The 21,178-nt window shown below is 34.6% G+C and overlaps 1 protein-coding gene across 1 annotated transcript; it reads right to left on the reverse strand.

The window, feature by feature from the left end:
• Positions 1–1,067: 1,067 nt before the first annotated feature.
• FBXO15 (F-box protein 15) lies at positions 1,068–19,904 on the reverse strand. The gene is made up of 10 exons (XM_087707322.1): positions 19,610–19,904; positions 16,306–16,413; positions 14,487–14,591; positions 13,224–13,469; positions 12,685–12,894; positions 11,557–11,686; positions 8,824–8,903; positions 6,459–6,604; positions 4,173–4,297; positions 1,068–3,625 (listed from the first exon to the last, which is right to left on the reverse strand). Exons 1-10 carry the CDS (start codon positions 19,771–19,773, stop codon positions 3,356–3,358), a joined length of 1,584 nt encoding a protein of 527 aa, XP_087563448.1. The 5' UTR covers positions 19,774–19,904; the 3' UTR covers positions 1,068–3,355.
• Between the last annotated feature and the right edge of the window lie 1,274 nt (positions 19,905–21,178).

The following is a 21,178-nucleotide window of genomic DNA, read 5'->3' on the forward strand; positions in this document are numbered from 1 at the left end:
ATTTCCCACTTTAAAAAAATTGTACTTGCTGCTTAATAATATCAACAGAGTTGCTATGTTAATTTTTTTTTAAAAAAACAGGAAGGATGCATGGATTTTACTATTGCACATCTAATTGCAAACATGAGCTTAGACTTCCAACTGCCTTACCATACGTTAAGTAGCACAAATGTTGCATACAATGCAAAATAATTACACAAACGTTGTCCAGAAACTCTATTATTATAAACCTGGCTTAGCTGAAGGCTTTCCAGCAACTGCAAAGTAGACATAATTAGAAAACACTTAATTTCATACTCTGCTTAGACTTATGTGAAAATAAAAATCAATTCTCTGAATTTTTGCTTATCTGCCACTGAATGTTATCAGAGCTGTACAAGTAGTCCTCACTTAACAAATAGGGCCAGTAACTCCATCACTAAGTGGTACAGTTGCTGATGAAGTTCGTCCATCTTGTTTGAAGATGACCTTAACATCTAACAGGTTGTGGACTGTCCACAATGTGTTTGTAGGTGGCTGCTAAGGCCTACATGGTCACATGTTGGGCAGACATATGTGGGCATTGTTTTGCAGCATTTGCAGCTCTGGCTTTGCAGAGTGCTCACTTCTCTTGTGATATGGTTGTTATTTTGTCCTCAGATTGGCAGCCTTGGTGAATCAACGTCTAAGCAAGATATCAATGACTTGAGATTTTACTAGCTGCTTCTCCCTTGACGCCACTTGTCAGAAGTCAGCTGTAAAATGCATAAATGGTAATCACATGACCAGGGACACTATGATGAACACACAGGCCCACCAGTTCCAAAACACCTCATAAAATTACAATTTTCAGAGCCATCATAACTTTGAATGTTCAGTAAATAGGGAAGTCATTAAGAGCTACTTGTGCTGATCATATTCACTTAATTGCAAATACTTATTCAGCTGAATTATAGGCCAGCTGATATGGACCTATATTGTCAGATAGAGCTTCTTCATTATCTTGGGTCACTTGGGAAACTGTGATTCATCTTAATATTTGAAGTGCTATGAGGTAATGTGTCTCACAAAGCACGAAAACAGGACAAGTTGGTAATGTGATTTTATTTACTTCTGCCAGCCTTGGCACATTAATAATAGGAAAAGAACAGCATGCTTCAACAGGTAAGTGCAAAAATAATCAGTGTCCTTCCACAGAATTTCAATAGTTCATGGAATACAAGAAATCCTCTACTTTCTTCATGCAGAAAGGAAAACAAATTTATGGTACTCTTCTCTGTATTTCCAACTATAGTATATGCATTTGGCCAATTTCCCAGAAATCTGAGTTGCTGGAATGCATGAGAAAGCTGCCTACCCATGAATAAATATAAATTTTCACATATAAAAGAATGATAGTGGCATGGTACTGAAGTGTAGTGGCCAGGTGCTTTTTTCAAAAGCTGCAATTTGGATTATAGGTTTTGCTTCTATTTGGTCTAAGCAGCAAAAATCAAGATGAGGAACTTTACAGCGAGAGGTAAACTGGCTTATCAACTAACCAGATTTGTTCATAGGAATGACTTGTATAACTGGGAAAATGAAGCCTGTGTTGGAACTGTGAATAATTAAGATTGGGTTTCTCTGATAAGGTTGAATGTGAAATTTTACAGTGCTCCAGATCAATCAGTACGTGAGGTGGTCTCCACAAATGCAGAAAGTTTATCTTCCTGCTCTGCAGAGCTTCAGTATCTAGTGTTTAAAAGCAATTTTGCAATTTACAATTTGTCTTGCACTACAGATGAACTAAGTCAGCCTAATTCAACACTTGTTGTAAAATAGAATATAAATTGAGAGCAAACCCCACTCCCTATTAGCACTGATGATATTACCTAGATTGATGAATGAAACCTCTCCAAGAAAACAACCAAGCTCAGAGAGCACCCCTCATGTTGTAAGATTAGAATTCAACCACTCCTACTGATTTTTCACTAACTTATATGCAATATGATTCATCTTTTTAAAGTCTGTTTCTTAATTAACAATTAAAGCCTAAGGTATACTTCTCCGCCCAAAGCAAGATCATCCTTTCTCTTTCGACAGGGAATTACAGTGAAAACAACTGCTCTGTTGGGATTCCCAGAAGCAGTAGCTTTGAACATTTCTATTTTCATAAATCAAAGTTTAAAGGGTTGAACTAACCATACAAAGACCCAGGACCTTGTTTAGCTTCAGCCACAAAAACCTCCTAATGATTTTGAACTACTTTCTCTCTCAGCACAACCTACTTCATAAGGTTGTCATGATAAAGACAAACAGGAAAAGGAAATGGTGTGTGCTGTATCTTTTTGGTGTTGAAGTTATCTTTTTAGTTTAGTTTTTTTTTAAGTCTGTAAGTTAACATAATGGAATGGGGGGAAGATAGAAGATAACATAGAAACTTGGTAAACGGAGAAATAAGGAACAAATTGACTTTTATACAATACATGTAGTCCCTGACTTTATGACAACTGGGACCAGAATTTCCATTGCTAAGCATGATAGTTGTTAAATGAGTCCCACATGATTTTAAAACCTTTTTCGCCATGGTTGTTAATTGTTAATTGAATCTTTCAGTCATTAAGTGCATTCTCCCACTTTGCTTATTGGAAGCCAGCTTTTCCTTCTCCACACTGTTATACAGCATATCTCCCTTCTTTATGTGGAATATAACACAGAATGAGATTCCCTATGGTTTCAACGTCTGCTTCCATCAAACCTATTATCACACAATACACAAAGAGCTGAACTCCAATACAAAACAAAAGCTATAAATCTAACAAATAAATGTCATAGAAGAGAGATTTATATATAAACATACTCCCTCTATACATAATATAACATTCAAAGTTTATTATATTTTGCTTCATAACCTTCTATAGGTATTATTTTCCAAATAAAATTTTCATAGGGAACCATTTCTTAAATTGTGTGCTATAAGGACAAATAGAACAATTGGTATTAGCTATTTTATCCAGCAATTAATTTTAAACTCTAAATGAATAAATCAGTATATACAGGCATACATACCAGAATACTTGGTTTGTTTAAACACAGTCATATTAATTTCCCTTATATGGCTTCAAAATCTAGAAAATTTCCCTAACACGTGTGTAATGTTTTTAATGCAATGTGAAATTTTTTCAAACAATAACTCAAAGAGAGAACACCATTTATTTTACAACTATAAATAATCAAACTATAAGACTATCCCCAAAATAAAAGCTTTTCTTTTTAGTCAAACACAATGAAGAAAACCAATTTTTTTACAATGGGCATTTCTAACACATATTTTAGGGAGAAAAATAATTTAAAAAAGAATTATTCTTAAGAAAATCAGTAGTGCTAAAAAAAAAAATCAGTAATTTGTGCCAAAACAACTATTAACTTTCTGGGTGCTCAAATAAATGACTAGATTGACTATAAGGTACTCATTTGTTTCTTCCATCCATATTAATTCCATGTACACTTTTCCAGTTGAATCCTTATAATTCATACAATAACAAGGTCCCAGAAACTGATAGAGAGTATATTTTTTGACTGATAATTTCATGTCCACTGGAACACTAATGCACCAAAATGTTTTTTGTGAATCATCCAGAAGAGTCAGATCCATAATGAAACAATTCTGTAATACAGCAGAAAGAAAGAAAGAAAATCAGTATTATTGTCTGTCATTTCCATTCCAATGAAGAATGTAAAATCCTTTCCATAAAATACACCTTTAGCAGTTGTAGAAAATAATCAAAAAAATATCATGCTAGCTTTAAAAAATCTTTGCAACAAAATTATCAGGGAATAAGACAGATATATATATTTTTATAATTATAATTGTTGATTATACAGGACAGTGAAAATGTGAGTCTTATATTCTAGATTAGTAGGAAGTAACATTTTTTTAAAGTAACTATTATCATTCTTATAATGGATTCTTATAATCCATCAAATTTGTTTGCATTTCAAATCTATTCTGTATCAGAAAAATTGTATTCAAAATAACTGTATATTGTGGATTGTTGTTTTTTTAGGGTAATTTTGTAGAACTATAACTTTTATATAGTGTATGATGCATTTATTTACAGTAAAAGTACTGTTTTATACAGTACACTAGCCACATTAAAACTTGTTTTATAAGCAGAATCAACTATTTCCACAATTCAGTAATTGCAAATTACCTTGATAATGCCTTCAAATGCATCTGTCCTCCAAAACAATCCAATGTTTCCATCAAGAGGAAGATGTTGAGCTTCCTTTTTGTAACTGATTACTGTAAGCCTGAGATATCCATTTCTAATATATTCTGAAAATAAATTAAAACATAATTATATCATGTCATGGCTAATAATGATATGTTGAAAGAATATGTCAATTCTTTTTGTCTTTGCTCAGTAAGATTTATGCTACCTATAAATGAATGAGGAATATTTCCTAGGTTACAGTCATGGTCCATTGGAAAATGGAATAAACAGAGATTACAATACTATCAAAGGCAATAACAGTTTTGTTACTTTAATTTTTTTGATTTAATGACTAGCACTTTAAGGTACTACCATATTCTGTTATATGACTTAACGTTCTTGGGCTACCAAACTTTTTTTTTAATGCCATTTCATTTTAATTGTAATATTCTAAATTATTTGTTAGCCCTTTGTACTACTTGCCTTTCGTGACATCTATAGATCAGTAAGCAAATGTTTTTGGAGAACAAATTGTACAAGAAATACCATTAATCAAACCCAGATTGTGGCCAAAAATATCTTTTGTTTGATTTTCAGCAGAGGAAGCATCATACGGATGAGAAATAATAGACAAATATAAATGTGTACCCTATCATGAGATGCTAGAATTTTGTTGAGAAATACATTAAAAAATCAAGAACTGAAGCAGAATATAATTGCTAATGGTTTTGTTATTTACAGTTATTAGAAAGATTTCAGGTGGAGAGGAGTTTATGGTTTTGAACATTAGCTTAATTTTGAAATAGAATTGTGTAGAAATGAAGAGCATATAATTGTTAAAATGTATAAACTTACTGAAACTTTAAACAGAACAAGAAGTGAAAAAATGTATGACAAAGATTTGGTTATAATATACAGGTTGAAAAGTGACAAATGTGTGGCTGAAAGAACTGAAATTTGCACTGTTAAAATCTTAAAGATAATTTTTATAAAATGATGCATCATTGGTATATATAACCAAAGAAATTGTCTAGAATATATGAAGGCATTTCATTTTTTTTCTTGGAAAAATGAACAAGGAAGGGTATTTTATCATGTTTGGTAGATTTATAAAAGCTAGAAAATTTTGGATTCAAATACATACACTGATTTGGAGGATTTTAAAGATTAATATACAATTGAGATCAAGAGTCTGTATTTCAGAATTGATGAACAAACAATAGGGAAAAAATCATAGCATTTTGTTTTTGTACATGAGAACTGCAGTGAAATTGTTGTATGCAGAACGACAGAAATATTCAAAATTACCCACAATAGAGGAATGGTTGGTGAAGATGGGATTTGATGAAAAGGTCAGCTTGACTTCTTTGATTAAAGAAAATATACTATCTACATTTATTGCTGACTGGAAAACCCTTAAGGATTTTTGGCATAAAACAAGACAAAAGTGAATTTATGGTTTTATTATACAAATTATAGAACGAATAAAATCATGCTGTAACCTCAGAATAAGAGGTCAATTTATCATTTTACTTAAAACTACAGTAAACAAGAACAGAAGCCACTTTTTTGTATATTTTACTTTTTCTACGTATGTTTACTTTTTCCCTTTCTTGCACTTTTAGCTTTCTTTGATTTTTCTTTTTATTCTTATTTATATTTGTTTGTGTCAGCTTTTATCTTAATTTTTAAATATATATAAAAGAAATGTCATTAATCAACTTCAATGTGAATACATATTCTTTTTTGTGCTCCTCTACTGTACCTACTCAAAGCTTTAAGTGTCTTTGGCGGGCAATTACACTGAAGACTTTTAGAAGTTAAACTGAATGGTAATAATCATTATTCAAAAAATGTTTTCATAAATAAAGATTTGGCCTTGTACTATCATAGCTGGCTGTAATAGAAATCATAAAATTCTTCAAAATTAGTGCTAAGTTTTGTTAAAGATTTTGTATTTTCTTCTTCCTCATTTTCTTACATGCCATGTCTTTCTAGTTTGTAAGCTTTATCTCAGGAAAAAAATATTCTGTAAGCCAGGTAAACATTTAGACTGAAGACTACAATTAAATAAACAAACACACTTTCCTTTATTGGTTCACTGTATTTAACTCTGTTCTATACTGAAGTAGAAAAATCTAACAAAGAAAATTATTTATAAAAAAATACTGTATCTTTGCTGTAATGAGACTTATTGAGATTGCATGCTTATTTCTCTGAAAAGTAGTTTAAAAGCACTCCCCCCCCAAAGAAACATTAGCAAGTCTGCCGTTCAAGCAGTACCTTTTTTACAAAACAAACTGCGAAATGTACTACATATATAATTATTTCCTCTACTCTGTAAGTCAATATGCAGCTGATAGCCATGCAGGCCATACTCAGGATCAATATCATCTGGAATAGCCTTAATAGGGGCTCCATAATGTCTCCTGGAAAAAAATGGAGAAGATTGCATGTATAGGGCTTATAATGACTACATAAAATGTTAAATCATGAGCTTCACATGGGGAGAAGAGTTTTCAGTCCCATTTCTCAGATCTAGTTTCAGCTCTCAAATATTTTAATTTATATTGGGTTATCATCTGAGTACTCTTTAGCAATTAAACTATTAATTTAATATATAAAAATGAATCTCTTTGGGGGATTTAAAATACGTTTAACTAAAATTGTAAATGTCTTACTGTTTATACAATCTTATCTTATGATATGGTTGTGTAAACAGCTTATATAAACTCTTTATAAAATAGACTTTTGTGTTTCTTATTGACAATTGTTAAAACTTAGGTGGCAGGTGTTTGTTTATTTGAGTCTTAAAGTCCCAGATCACTTTAGTTTCTTCATTTTCTATTACTTTGTCTGTTTTATGATTCCACCAGATCTTTCTCACAGGCAAATGGTATTTCTTGCAGATATTCCTATCCTTGTTGCTAATTTGTCATGCTGTTGTTTATAATTCAGTCTATGTCATCTTCTTGTAGCAGCTAACCAGGTGATCCACTATTTCTTCAGCTTCTTTGCAGAAGCAGGATTTGCTACCTGTTCCTGTCTTCCCAATTCTTTGTATGTATTTGTTCTCAATGATTGATCTTGTGCAGCGAGAATTAAACCTTCTGTCTTTCTTCAACTTTCCTGCTCTTACGCAGTCAGATCATCTAGTTCAGGGGTGTCAAACTGACAGCCCGCGGGGCAGATGTGTCACATGCAGGCCATGCCCACTCCGCAAATGGGGAAAAAAATCACAAAAGATCACATGATGGCAATGGGATGCCATGAGTTTGACACCAGTGATCTAGTTATTTGCTTTTCCTGGTAGATTTTTATGTAATCACCATGAAATATTTTATCTTGCCATGTCTGTTCTGTTCTTCATTTAGTCTTTCATGTAAGCCAATGTCATCTCTCCAGTACTCAGTAAGCCTTCCTGTTGTATTAGCATCTTCTTCACTGTCCTTCAGATATTCTTTCAATACCCTTTTTTTCTTCTTCAACTATCTGCTATATTTGGAACATTTCTATTTCCCTTGGTAAGTAGAGCCTGTCAACATTGCTGTGTGGATGAAGAGCATGAGTCATAGTCATTGTTTTTCTTATCTTCCTATCCAAGGCTTTTAGTTCTGCTTGAACCCAGTCACTATTTCTAGCTGTGTATCTAATGACTGGAATTGCCCAGATGCTAATTGCCTCATTGGTATTTACTCTATTGAGTTTGAACTTTTAAGATATTCACTTTCATGGTGTATTCACTTCTAATCTTCCTCTTAATTTCAATGTTCTTGAAGTCAGTTTAAAGAATACCCAGGTATTTTTAGTGATTGTCTTCATCCAGACTCTTCATGTTATTTCTAGGCTTATTGATTCCTTTAGTTTTTACACACTCTATTGCTATTTATATTTCTGATGATGTTTTTTTCATAAAGCTTCAAATCATCCATGTAAAGGGGGTGGGACAGCCTGACATGTTTTTGATGCTTGATATCTATGGTCTGACTTATTGAGTATTGGTGACAGAAGAATCAGTGCAATGACAAACAGTAGCACTGATAGTAAGACTCTGAAAGATTGCTTCATTGATATTAACTGTTTCCAGTTGATCATCATTGATTAGAAACTGTCTTATTATGCCAATGATGATGATGATGATGATGATGATGATTATGAAGTCATATCTAATTTTGCTTCTCACAACTTAGGATGACTTCACGAGTTACATTAGCATCAGCTGAACAATGTTATTTGTTGTCCCACAATATACGTATATAGATATACACCAGAAAAGAATACAAGAAAACAATTGTTCATTCAAAGAGTAGCATAGCTACTCCAGATTAACACAATCTGAGAAAACCAAGTGGGATCTTAACCTAGCTTTTTTATATTACCACAAAAATACTTTAAGCCTTTGTTTTACATCTGGATACACTTTTTACTCCCATAATATTCCTCTCCACAAAGGTACAAATCTGCTGCTCTAATTTTCTCCAGCCAACAATATCCAAGAAGAGAACTAGTATGATGCTCTTCCAAACACTTGGAAAAGTGATATTACTAAAACAAATATTATTTTTCTTAGAACACATCTTTCTTTTCAGTTTTGAGAAGGATCTCAGATATGAGCATCTCTGTTAAAACAACTAAAATAAGTACTTACATTGTAGCAGAACCAAAAGTGCTTCTTTCAATGAGCTGGTGGTAATGAAGACTTGCCATAACAAAAGCAATCTCACCTTTCTACAAAATAATTACAAATAGCATACCTTTCAAGATTAAAGTATTTACCTTTCTTTAAGGTCTTTGATAAGTAAAATCCTTTTAAGACAACATAAAGGTATTTTAGTTCTAGTGTGATCACAATCTATTTCTGATGTTTTTTTTAAATTATACAACTACAGTATTAAAATAACAGTTTGCAGAGACTACATCATCATTTTAATGATCAGAAGCAAAGTTCCCAAAATAAGCCAGTTTAGTCCAAGTTATTCCATATATAATCAGATTCCACTTGAACCTGGAGTGTAATGAGATTCGAAAAAGTCAGGCTCTGTTGCTCATAGTTTTCAAAAGGATTCAATGAATTTTTTAGCAATATAGAGTTTACGGCAACTGTTTCATCAGCTGAAACAGGTACAGGGATTTTTGAGCTACTCACCTGTATAAATTATTTAAAGTGTTGTTTGGAACTGCAAAAGCTCCTTTTCCAGGAATTACCTATTCCACATTTTAGTCAGAGATGATAATTCCTCTTCCTGAATGCAGTAGGGCCAAATATCATGGTTGTGGTAGCAATGAATGGACTAAACTTTTCCATAAATTAAAGTTAGCTCATACAGCTCAGAGACTATTTAAGACAAGAGATTGGACAACAAGATAATGACATGGAGAATTTACTTAACTAAGGATATTCCTTACCCTGATATAACTAGAAATCCAAAATTTTGAGAGGGACTAATATGATTTGATTGTATCACTATCTCAAAGTTCACAATGATTTGAACCAGATCTTTTCATCACTAAATCAAATTTTACCCCACCTGGCTGTGGTATTTTAAATAAAATGTCAAAGTTTTATTTTTGGTGGAGCCATCAGAAATATAAATTATAGCAAATCAAAGCTAAAAAGTAACAAATAAGAGTCAGAGCTCTGTGGATGCCTACATATATGATTTTGAAGTAATGAAAATCTTTTCTAAAATTGGTGTGCTTCATCTCAAAATGTTGGTTTTGCCTGAATCTAAAATTTTTGTACAAAAAGAAAAATCCTATGAAAGAGAAACAGAAACCACTTTAAAATGATTAATTACTATCTATAAAGAAAAATCAAAATGATAAATACTAATTTTTGCGGTAATTTCCTACTTCTTCTTTAATCTAAATCATACTAAAAATATGAAGTTGTATTCATTATTCTATAATTCCAAAGCAACACAAGAGGGGTGAGCAACTTTATCAATTTTCAATATAAATAATAATTTAAGATTGTCACTGTATTGCAGTGTATCTCCCAGGACCAAAATATAGAAGTGTCCAAATGCTAATATAATGTTAAATTTATCAGTTTATTATCAATTTCTTAGATAATTGAATATTCTATTTCAGCAAATTTCTACTCCCATTACAATTCAGTTATCACTTTCCTTTGCTACATTCCTCACATATTTCATATAGAAGAATCTTAACTTGGCCAGAATTAGTAAATTACTTATAAAGCCAACAGCTGGTAGATCAGTATCTCCATAAAAAGTGACTTTTATATATTCTGATACAGAAATTGAACTGGTTTCATGTGTACAGCTATAATGCCTTCAATACAACAAATTCATAACATCAATTATTAAATGTTAATTGTTCAACTGAGCAGTCTGTTGTTTTTTCCTAGGTTATCACATTTTCAATAAGTTTTCTAAATTTTTAACACAAGCCAGACCTGATACAAATCATCTAGTATTTTATCTACGACATGATGTATTATTGGCCTTGGATCACAAATGAATAGATCTTTTTAGCTGAAAAAGTATCACACAAAACAGAAGTTTGTTTTGCATTCATTCTGATATATAGAATTTCATCCCTATTCATAAGAGGCTGAAAAATAAAGGCTGAAAAATAAAAGAAACATAGAAGCAGGAATATTTAATCAAGAAATAACTATCTACTTGGATGTAAATTAGAGTTTCTCAGGAATCTCAGGCAGTTCAAATCTCACCAGGCTCAAGGTTGACTCAGCTTTCTATCCTTCCAAGGTGGATAAAATGAGGACCCAGATTGTTAGGGGCAATATGCTGACTTTGTAAACCGCTTAGAGAGGGCACGGTGAAGCGGTATATAAGTCCAAGTGCTATTGCTATTACTATTCTGATCAATCCACAATATTTATTTTACATCATTTCTACACCATATCAATTAACTGACTCATGTAAAGCATCAAAAACATGAACTCAATAAATGTATGGCAATAGCATCCCTAAAAATTACGTCCAAAGACCCATCAAATGAGGATTGATTTTACTTTTCTTCTAAATGTTAACAGAAATTGTATTTCTATTTGTGGCAAACCACAGAGAAGGTGAATGTCCAGATCCTTACCCCTTTAGCTTCATTGGAGGAGAGGTACACAGCATGGCTCCCTTACTACCTAAACAAAGTCTACAAATGTATATAAACTCTTCCAAGGAATAAAGCAAGACCTAAATCACTGCTAATCAGCAAAACTAAATAATTAGTCTTATGGTAATTTTAAAAAATAGAACAAGTCAGCAAATATTAGCACAAACAGTTCTGTCATACAACATTTGCTACATTAACATACCAATTTTAATTGCTATGCATAAGCAGTAAAAACAAATACTTCCCCCAAAAAAGTTATTCATTGAAAAAACAATCTTACCTTCCAAAGACCCAGCATGAACCCTTGGTCAAAATGGTAGAGTTCAACAAGTGCATCACAACCAATCATTTTTGCATTTTCAGTCATGTTAGCCACCTTGTATTCAGAAACTAAAGAACGTTGCCATGGGCTTTAAGGATATTAAGTTAGTTAAACACAAAACGCCCAGTTAGTAATTGAAGTTCAACAATATTTCAACTTTTTAATGTGCAATTACTAGCAATAACGTAAACTAAAAGGAGTTGCAAATCCACTGATTTTCAATTAGTTTATAAGACAGGACTATATATTTATTTCTTTACATCCCACCCTCATACCATTCAAGGTGACATACATAACATTCTCTCTCTTTCCATTTTCTAACACAACCATCTTAGGTTATAATGTTGGGCTGAGAGAGAGTAACTGCTCCATAATTGGCCTGAAAATTTCTGAAGCTGAGGATAAACTATTCTAATCACTGTTAATCCAACCATTCTCCAATTCTCCCAAGAGCTTTTTATTAAGGGGCTATTATGGAACGGAAATTAACTTTCTTGTAATTTAAGGTGAGCAGTCTCTCACATCTTTATAAATAGATGTATCTCAATAGTACACTGTCCCAATAGTAAGACAAGAAACACACCAAATCAATAGAACAGAACATTTGTAGCTCAGGTTTCAACAATGGAGTCTTTCGTGCTCACTGAGCTTAGTGGTTTTCTTGCAGATGTTTCATTATCTAACTAGGTAACTTCATTAGGGCTAGAAGACCTTCTATTTCTGATGATATTACAGGTAATGAAAAGTCTTCAAAAAAACAACCAAATTCAGAGTGCACAAAGGATCCCCCAACCTACAGAAATTGATCATTAATAATACTTCCTTGGATATAGAAGGAATCATATTTCTGTCATATGATGCTGCATATGCACATCTTTTTGCTTCCCCTTTTTCTGCCCTAGCCAAAAATAGCAATCATGATGTTAAACAGTCTTAAATAGCATTCCGTTGATTTCCAATCTGATCACTACTTTCACTATTGTGCTGTTCATATAAGTTAAAATGCATCTACAGCATATTACACTAATAAATTAAAATTATATGGACAAAGATATAACTTAAAGAACAACTTTTAAATTAACTTACCCATTATTATTATGTACTTTATCCTCACCCAAAAGTACTGGGGTCACTCCAAATAACTGCAAAGTTGACAAGGTATCTAAGGGAGGCCATTTTTTATTATACCAATATACAGTAACAGACGTTTCATTAAAAGAAATGTCAGCCTGATCCATTTCATGTTCCTTTCCATTTTGATCCTTTAATAAGATTACCCATCTCAGAGCAGAGATTCTGTGATTGGAAAGGAAAAAGAAGCGTTGAAGGCTTTATACCATCCCTTTAATAAAGAAATAGCTTATCCAAATGTTTAACAATTACCACTATGTTTAATATATATACATTATTTCCCCACCAAGATAGGCTCTCTTCAACAAGATTTACATATATCTAACCATCTATATTATTCAACTGTAGGAATTTGTACTTCCGATCTTACAACTAAATATTAATCAGAAATAAATATCTTCCACGTTCCCCTAATTAACAGAAATTTATAAATAAAATATAAAGCTTTTAAATGTAACCTTTTATTAAAATCTTATTTGATTAACACTTCTTACTTGATAGCTTCTTTGGTTTTAAGTGGAAGACCAGTGTAAGTGTTAATTGGCTTAAGAAGCTGAATTACACTGGATCTTTGAGCAGCTATTTTTTTCATAAAGTACTCTCTTTTCCAGCATCTTGACTTGGCATCTTGCAATTCCGGAAAGCTCAGAGATGTGCAGTCTTTTTCCTGGTCAAATTTAGTTCTCCATACTTTTCTTTTAGGTAGAAAAGACTTAGAATATATTTTGAACCAGATAACACTATTGAAAACACACATACAAACATAAATACCATGACAGTTACCAAAATCATTACATAACAAAACTTAAAAATAAGTTAATATTCAGATATACATTCCAGTGATAAATTACTAACAGGATTCAATCATATATTTAAATTTAATGTAGGGAAGATCTCATTTAAGGCTGTGGGTGGGACAAATCCAGTGATATGCTGGAACTGGTTTACACCTACATATAAGAGCTAATTCCAACTTTATGGAATTTCACAAACTGATTGATAGCAGAGGTGACTCTTCCTATCTAGTATACTAATAAGCTGTCCTATGGCTAGCAACAAGGTTACAATAATGAGCCAACTGAGCTACATTAAGAATCCAGGTAATTTTTAAACATTTACCACTATGACACTTTACAAATCCATGTTTTAATTAAACCAATGGCAACATAATAACAATGAGCCAACACTTTTATAAGTATAGCCAATTTCATAATTTCAACTTCTTAGTTTTTTTGGTAAGTGCTGAAAAATTAAATACAATTTCCAAAAGATTTTATATTAACTAATCAATTTTTATCCTATCATTTTTTCTAGAAAAAAATCAATATAGCAAGTTGCTCTTCATACTTTAAAAAATACTTCAAATCTACAAAAACTTGCCTTAGTGAAAATAGGATGTTACTGTTTGCAAAAAGACTACTAATATATATAAAATAACTACAGAACCTCATATGCATATGTTGTTGTATTTATTTACAGTATCATGTTTAATCAAAATGGTCCTCACTGCAGTGAATGCGAAATAATATATAGTTTAAGACATTACACAATCAATTTTTGTTCATATAAACATTAGACAACTTGATTGGATAATGTCTTGAGTTATATATTCTTCTTCATTGCACTGAAACAGTGAAACCCTTTCTTTTTCCCTTATACATATTTCAAAGATTTTTATAATTTACATTATACTGATGTATACTGATTATACATTATGTATACATTATGTAGTAGCCATAGCCCATGCTATACCTTACTTGTCATTGGATAGATCATAAAAAAGCTTGCTCACACAGCCAATACACAGTAGAGATGCAACATCTAAGTAGGATAATATTTTCAGAAGTATTTCTGACGGTATGCTGCAGAAATGAACATGAGAAAATAATGTAGTAATTTGAGTAAAAATAATAGCCAGCAATATGTATTTTAAGGAATGTAATTTACAAATAAAATTGAAGATTCACATTACAACTTCATTAAATCAAACTAAAAATCTCAAAACCCACTAAGTCACCTACAAACATAAACTGAAGAAAACAGTTCTTCAAAGCATAGAAAACTTCTTATGCTCACGATATAAATTACAATATGTAATTTTGAATCATCTATTTAAAGGGCCTTTCTTTCAGCTTTCATAGATTATATCCACAAAGGCTTTGTACATAGATTATTGAATGATATTTTAACAATGATTGTAATAAAGAAAAATAGTTGGTAGGAACCTTGGAAAACACTGTATATGAAACCTGACCAAATTTCACTATACATATAATGCAAATATTCATATAATACGATATTATATAAACAGGTACACTTCTTTACTTCTGGCTAAGTATCATCAAGATGCTTCCTTCAAATATCTCAAGTTGAAATCAAATATCTCATGCTACTAAAGCCATGAACAGAAAAATATTCTGCATTTTGAAATTATTCTGAAAAATCACTATAATTGTATGCTATATAACAGTGATGGCTAATCTTTTTTCTAAAGGCGAGTGAAAACTGTGCACACATGTTATTGCGTGTGTGCCCCACCAACCTACATATGTGCATGTACGTGCGACCATACACACACGGGGGGGGGGGGGGAGTTTTCACCCTCTCCAGACTCCAGAGGCTTTCCTGAACCCTGGGGAGGGTGAAAATGGCCTCCCCGGCCCCCCGGAGGCCCTCTGGAAGCCCATTAGGCTTCTTTTTCACCCTCCCCAGGCTCTGGAGGCTTTCCTGAAGCCTGGGGAAGTCAAAAAACAGCCCAACAGGCCAAGGGGAAGTTTGGGAACAAACTTCTAGTTGGCCCATTGGGGCTGTTTTTTGCCCTCTCTAAGCTCCCGGCCTCCCCCGGCCCACCGGAAGGCCAAAAATCAGCTGAGGGCTGCCGTGCTGGCAAATACGGCTCCATGTGCCACCTGTGGCACATGTGCCATAGGTTTGCCATCACGGCTATATAAAAAGTGTAATGTAATTTCCCATTTTCTACCAAATAATGGTCCTAAAATAAAGAATATTTCAATTCTACTAGCTATATCAATTATTATTTATATTACATCCTATTAATTACAATTGGCATTCTTCCTTTGGATTGAATCAGTTTTGTTTATGGGACAATTTGTCAGTTTAAATCATCCACAATTATTCAAAATTCATCAAAAATAGAATCTTCTACCTTGAAAAAAGATAAATTAAAGATTCTTTCACCGAAACTAAAGCCAAATACTCTATAGTAAATATCAAGAGTTATTGATGAGTCAATGCCTTAAAAACTGATGTAATAAAAATACTGATGCTGCATTTGACATTTTCCTTCTTCTATGATAGAGTTCATGCATTGCACCAAGTCATAAATGAAGCTTTGTTCAGTTTTGGCTTTGTATATAGCTTGTTCATAAGTCTTGTTTTACCATGTTATGTGCCATATAAATTCAATCAATATGGTTTAATGGTATGCACAACCAGACCATCAAAATTACGATAATTATATCTTGGTTTACTTTTATGAGAGAATATAACAAATGAGATTTACATATCTGAGTGAATATTTTTCAGTTACTGCTGTAAAGTAAAAATGCATCTTACCTATCAAAATGTATTACAGATTTTGATTTATTTGGCTTCCTAAATTGCCAACTGCATATCTCTTTCATTTTCGAAAGCTGCATTATTGATGAGTATTCTGACTCAGCACTAGAAAAACAAACAAATACTTAATCTTAAAACTATTCTGACTCAAGTACTGTATAAATACTTACTATGCTTTGAAAAAATATTGGTAGGCCACTGCACATTTGAAAGACCCAAACAGGAACTCTCTTCCTTTGCCAATAACTTAGTCAAGCTTTCCCTACAGAATTATAAACGGTGGATAATTACTAGTTCTATGTGTTACATTGCCATTAAAAGTGAATAAAGGAAAAACCAAAAGAACATACTGTAGCAGTCCCTTATACAGAACATTGCTCATTTAAGGAACACAAAGTATATAAAACTGGAGACTCATTATGCTAAACAATAATATATTTCTTAAATTAATATGCCAATCATCTCACTATTGAGCAACTCTGGGTAACAATATAATTTATTTTGAATATAACTAAATTGAAATTAATGTTTTACTGAATAGTAAATACTGAATAAAATGCCCACTGGGGAAGCTGGATTCGCTTAACCACCATAGTGATTCACTTAATGACTGCTGTAAAAATTGTAGAAATCTGATCCGACTCAATTGACAACAGTCGAGTGGTCCTAAGTTGAGGACTACCTGTATGCAGTTCAACCATAGCTAAAGCAACCATGATTAATACCACATATGAATCCAATTGTACCAAATTCAGGTTTGTCTTGTCATAAACTTAACATTTAAGACATGAGACATCCCTCTGGAATGACCTCCCCGTGGAGATCCGGACCCTCACTACCCTCCCGGCCTTCCGCAAAGCCACCAAGTCCTGGCTGCTCCAGCAGGCCGGGGGGCTTGTGAAACACCCAGCCCCACGGAAACTGTGAATGTTGCATTTTTTAAAGTGTTGTCTTTGTCTAGTTATTTCCCCTTCCCTTGTCTATTGTGAGCCGCCCGGAGTCCTTCAGGAGTGGGCGGCATACAAGACAAATAAATACAAATACAAATATGAGAAATTTATTAAATCAGGATAAATTTCTTATTTGCTACATGGCTAACTTTTCATTTTAACTTATTTTTTCAAATGGTGCTGGTATCTGTCGACCCTTGTACATTAATCTAAATGTAATAATAGATTTATAATTTTAAAATGACACATTTAAACATTATTCAAGAATTTAATTTTCTAAACCAGATAGGAAATATAACTGGATGAGCTAATTCTGCTCATTTCCGTTCTCTCCTTTCACTAACCTGTCTCTTGTACTAATCATGTTGATGTATTATGTTTTTCTTTCTCCTTGTTTATTTTTCAATTATTTTACTTTTGCTTTGTTTAAACTTCCTTTTCATTTGTTTTTTATGGATGTGAAGTAGAGAGTAGAGAAGCCCCATGGCGAGACAGGCAAATAATTTTAATATTAATAACTCCATCAAACAGATAGGATATCTGCCTATCTCAGCTTCATGGACTTAATAACTAGATAGAAATGCCAAAATGGAACATTTGACTCACTATGCAACAAACCATAATAATAATAATTCTATTTTATTGGAAGGCTAACAGAATCTTCCAAGACTGAAGATACAATTTCCTGTCTCCATTTTTAATCACCTAATCAATTTCCATCTCTGGCCATTAAATGAGGGGACTCCTTCCTCTTTTCCCCTTTTCTGGAGGTCATTTCCACCTACTTTTACATTTATCCTTACAATGCTGATAAATCTCCTGGTTACTTACTCTGTCCTTTTTATTCTTAAAAAAAAAAATACAATTAAATCTTTAAAATTGCAGCACACCAGTTTCCAGTAGGGCAACCCTGCTAGCATAGTTACTTTTACAGTAAAGGTTTTCCATTAATTGCTAGTAAGTGTGTATCCCCAATTCAAAATGAAGATTATTACTTTTAGAGTTCTAAATAGTACAGCACTAGAATATAGCAATCAACACCTCACCGCAGCCAAATTTGCTTGTTTGATGCATTCATCTAGAGCAGGGGTGTCACACTTGCAGCCCTTGGGCCAGATGTGCCACACGCTAGCCATGCCCCTGCCTGGTTTAGCAAAGGGGTAAAAGTCATGATACATCATTTGACGATTCCGTGACAACGCGAGTTTGACACCCCTTATCTAGAGAAAGCCTGCTCAAAGTCACCACTCCTTGGGAGATGCATGGAGAGAGGACCAGAGGGCAGGGCTTCTCTGTAGTGGCTCCCATTCTATGGAATACATTCCATACACTCTACACATGCTCCCCTCCGTGTGACTGTGGGCTTCCACATCAAATTGTACATAATTGCACTGTGACCGGCTGTAACTTGAGGGCATATACTGGTCCAGTATCTGATTTTTTTCTCCAGCTAAACGATGCCATGTTTCAATGGTCAATTTGACTAGACTTTGGTCTTTAGGAATATAGATCTTTTTAACATTCATATTTTTCTGTGTTTTTAATCTAGGTGAAATGTAAATGAGGACCCAGATTGTTGGAGGCAATATACTCACCCTGTAAACCTTAGAGAGGGCTGTAAAGCAGTATATAAGTCTAAGTGCTATTGCCAATACATGTTTGCAAGCCCATGTACACTATGACACACACTAAATAAATTTGAAATATATATTTTTCTCCAAAAGTATATTCAGACCTTATTTTCTTGATATTTCAAGGTGGAAAAAAAGACCTAAAAGAGCTTCATTCCCATAAGATTTTGGACCTAGCTGATTCGTTAATATTGAATTTATTTCTGGTTCCAGAAGTAGTTTTTAATTTATATATCTTCTTTTGTGTGCAGGAGACAACCACAGAGGCTTCAGAACGGGTTCAGGCTATATAGTTACATATTTTAGAGGCCAATCTTGGGGACAACCATAGTTTACGTTTCTGGCAGTTTATACCCTTACACAACCAATAAAAGAAGAAAGCCACGAATGGAACCCAGGATCATAGCAATCCAGCGGTTTAAAACTAGCCACAAGCAGAAACTTGAGAGATGAAGTTCTCCACAGGGACGCCAAGAATTAAGGCGGCAATCCTCCACTAACCCAACCGCTCCCATACAGGTAGAGACTGTGTAAGTCTCTTTAACAGAGGCCCACGAAAGGTAGGCAAATTGGCGACAACTGTGGGCGACGGGAGACCTTTCCACAGGGACCGGGAGGCAAGAGCCACAGCGAGCAGCCTAAACGTTGCTCCGCGGTTAAGACCACCTCTTCAACTCGGCTTGCCCCGCCACCCGTCAGAACAAGCGCATTCGGGGTTACCCGTCTCCCGCTGAAGAAGTGACCGCCATGGAACTATCTCCGGCGGGCAGGATAAAGAGAGGTGGCGGTGAGGCGCCAATTCCCCGCCGAGCCTCGGCGGCAACCGACGAGCGCAGGAAGCCTAAGCTGTGCTGCCTCAGAATCCAACCGCGTCCGGTTGCCATAGAGACGGGCCTGCGGGAGGCAAGCTTTGGAAGCCGACGGGGTCGAAAGTGCACCGGCCTCCTCGTGGCCGGGATCTTAAGCCCAAACTTTTCGTCAACTCCCGGACGCGCTTTGCCTGGGAGGCGCTGGCTTTCCCGGCTTGCTTTTGGCCCTGTGGACAAAGGGCGTGGCGAGCAGGCCAAATGGGAAAGGAGCACACGTGATTTTCTTTCTTAAATTTCCACGCTGCTCCCTTCTCGCTCTCCCGATTTTCCGTTTAATTCTGAGGGTTTGCACTGCAGCCACAAAGGCAGAGTGCTTCTAGCAGAAGGAGGCGGGGAGGGGGGGGGGGAATCAGTAGGATCAGTGCATCGTTCTTAATACAGGTAGTCCTCGATTTTACAACGGTTCTTTTAGTTACCCCCCCCCCCCTACACACAAAGTTACAAGGGCACTGGAAAAAATGATTTATGACTGTTTTTCACAGTTTACTACCTTTGTAGTATGCTAGTGTGATCAAAATCCAGATGCTTGGCAACTGGTTCATACTTAGGACTGTTGCTGTGTCCCAAGGTCGTGATCATAGCAATAGCAATAGCTTTTAGACTTATATACCGCTTCATAGGGCGTTCAGCCCTCTCTAAGCAGTTTACAGAGTCAGCATATTGCCCCCAACAACAATCCGGGTCCTCATTTTACCCACCTCGGAAGGATGGAAGGCTGAGTCAACCCTGAGCCGGTGAGATTTGCACAGCCAAACTGCAGAACTGCAGTCAGCTGAAGTAGCCTGCAGTGCTGCATTTAACCACTGCGCCACCTTGCATCTTTTGCAACCTTCTGACAAAGACAACAGGGTAGCCAGATACACTTAACAATCGGGTTACTAACTTATCAACTGCAGTGATTCACTTAACAACTGTGGCAGGAAAGGTGAAACAGGGTGAAACTCACTGAATAAATGTTTCACTTAATAACATAAATTTTGGGCTCGTTTGGGGGCCTAAGTCAAGGACTCCATGTACTGTGATGTTCTGCATCACTCCTCAATTATTTATTTGCTAACCCTATTGCCTATGCCTATCCGCCAAACATGCAATGTATATGCCCTGGCCTGGTAGCATCTTCAGCAGTGCCCCAAGTCCTCCACCAAGAATGTTGCTTTCTGTTCATCCCAATTCTCTAGAGATCCAGCCTGATTGGTCTTCCTCCCCAATGCTGAGTTAAAAAATTATGTTCAATTTGTTTTTCAGCTGACAGAAATTATACTAGTATAAAATGTACTTCCTGGGTGCTGATGCCCACTTCTTGTTCTCAGTCACTGACTTAACAGTAATGAGTAAGTTGAGCAGATTTTATATATCTTGAGTCTGTCCTTGATTGGAATAAGTGAAAAACCACTACAGACACTCCTTACAACCACAGTTG

Source organism: Thamnophis sirtalis, unplaced genomic scaffold (genome assembly GCF_051295495.1).
Source record: "Thamnophis sirtalis isolate CommonGarterSnake01/CBP01778 unplaced genomic scaffold, rThaSir2_p1.2 scaffold_2, whole genome shotgun sequence".
NCBI classification, from domain to species: domain Eukaryota; kingdom Metazoa; phylum Chordata; class Lepidosauria; order Squamata; family Natricidae; genus Thamnophis; species Thamnophis sirtalis.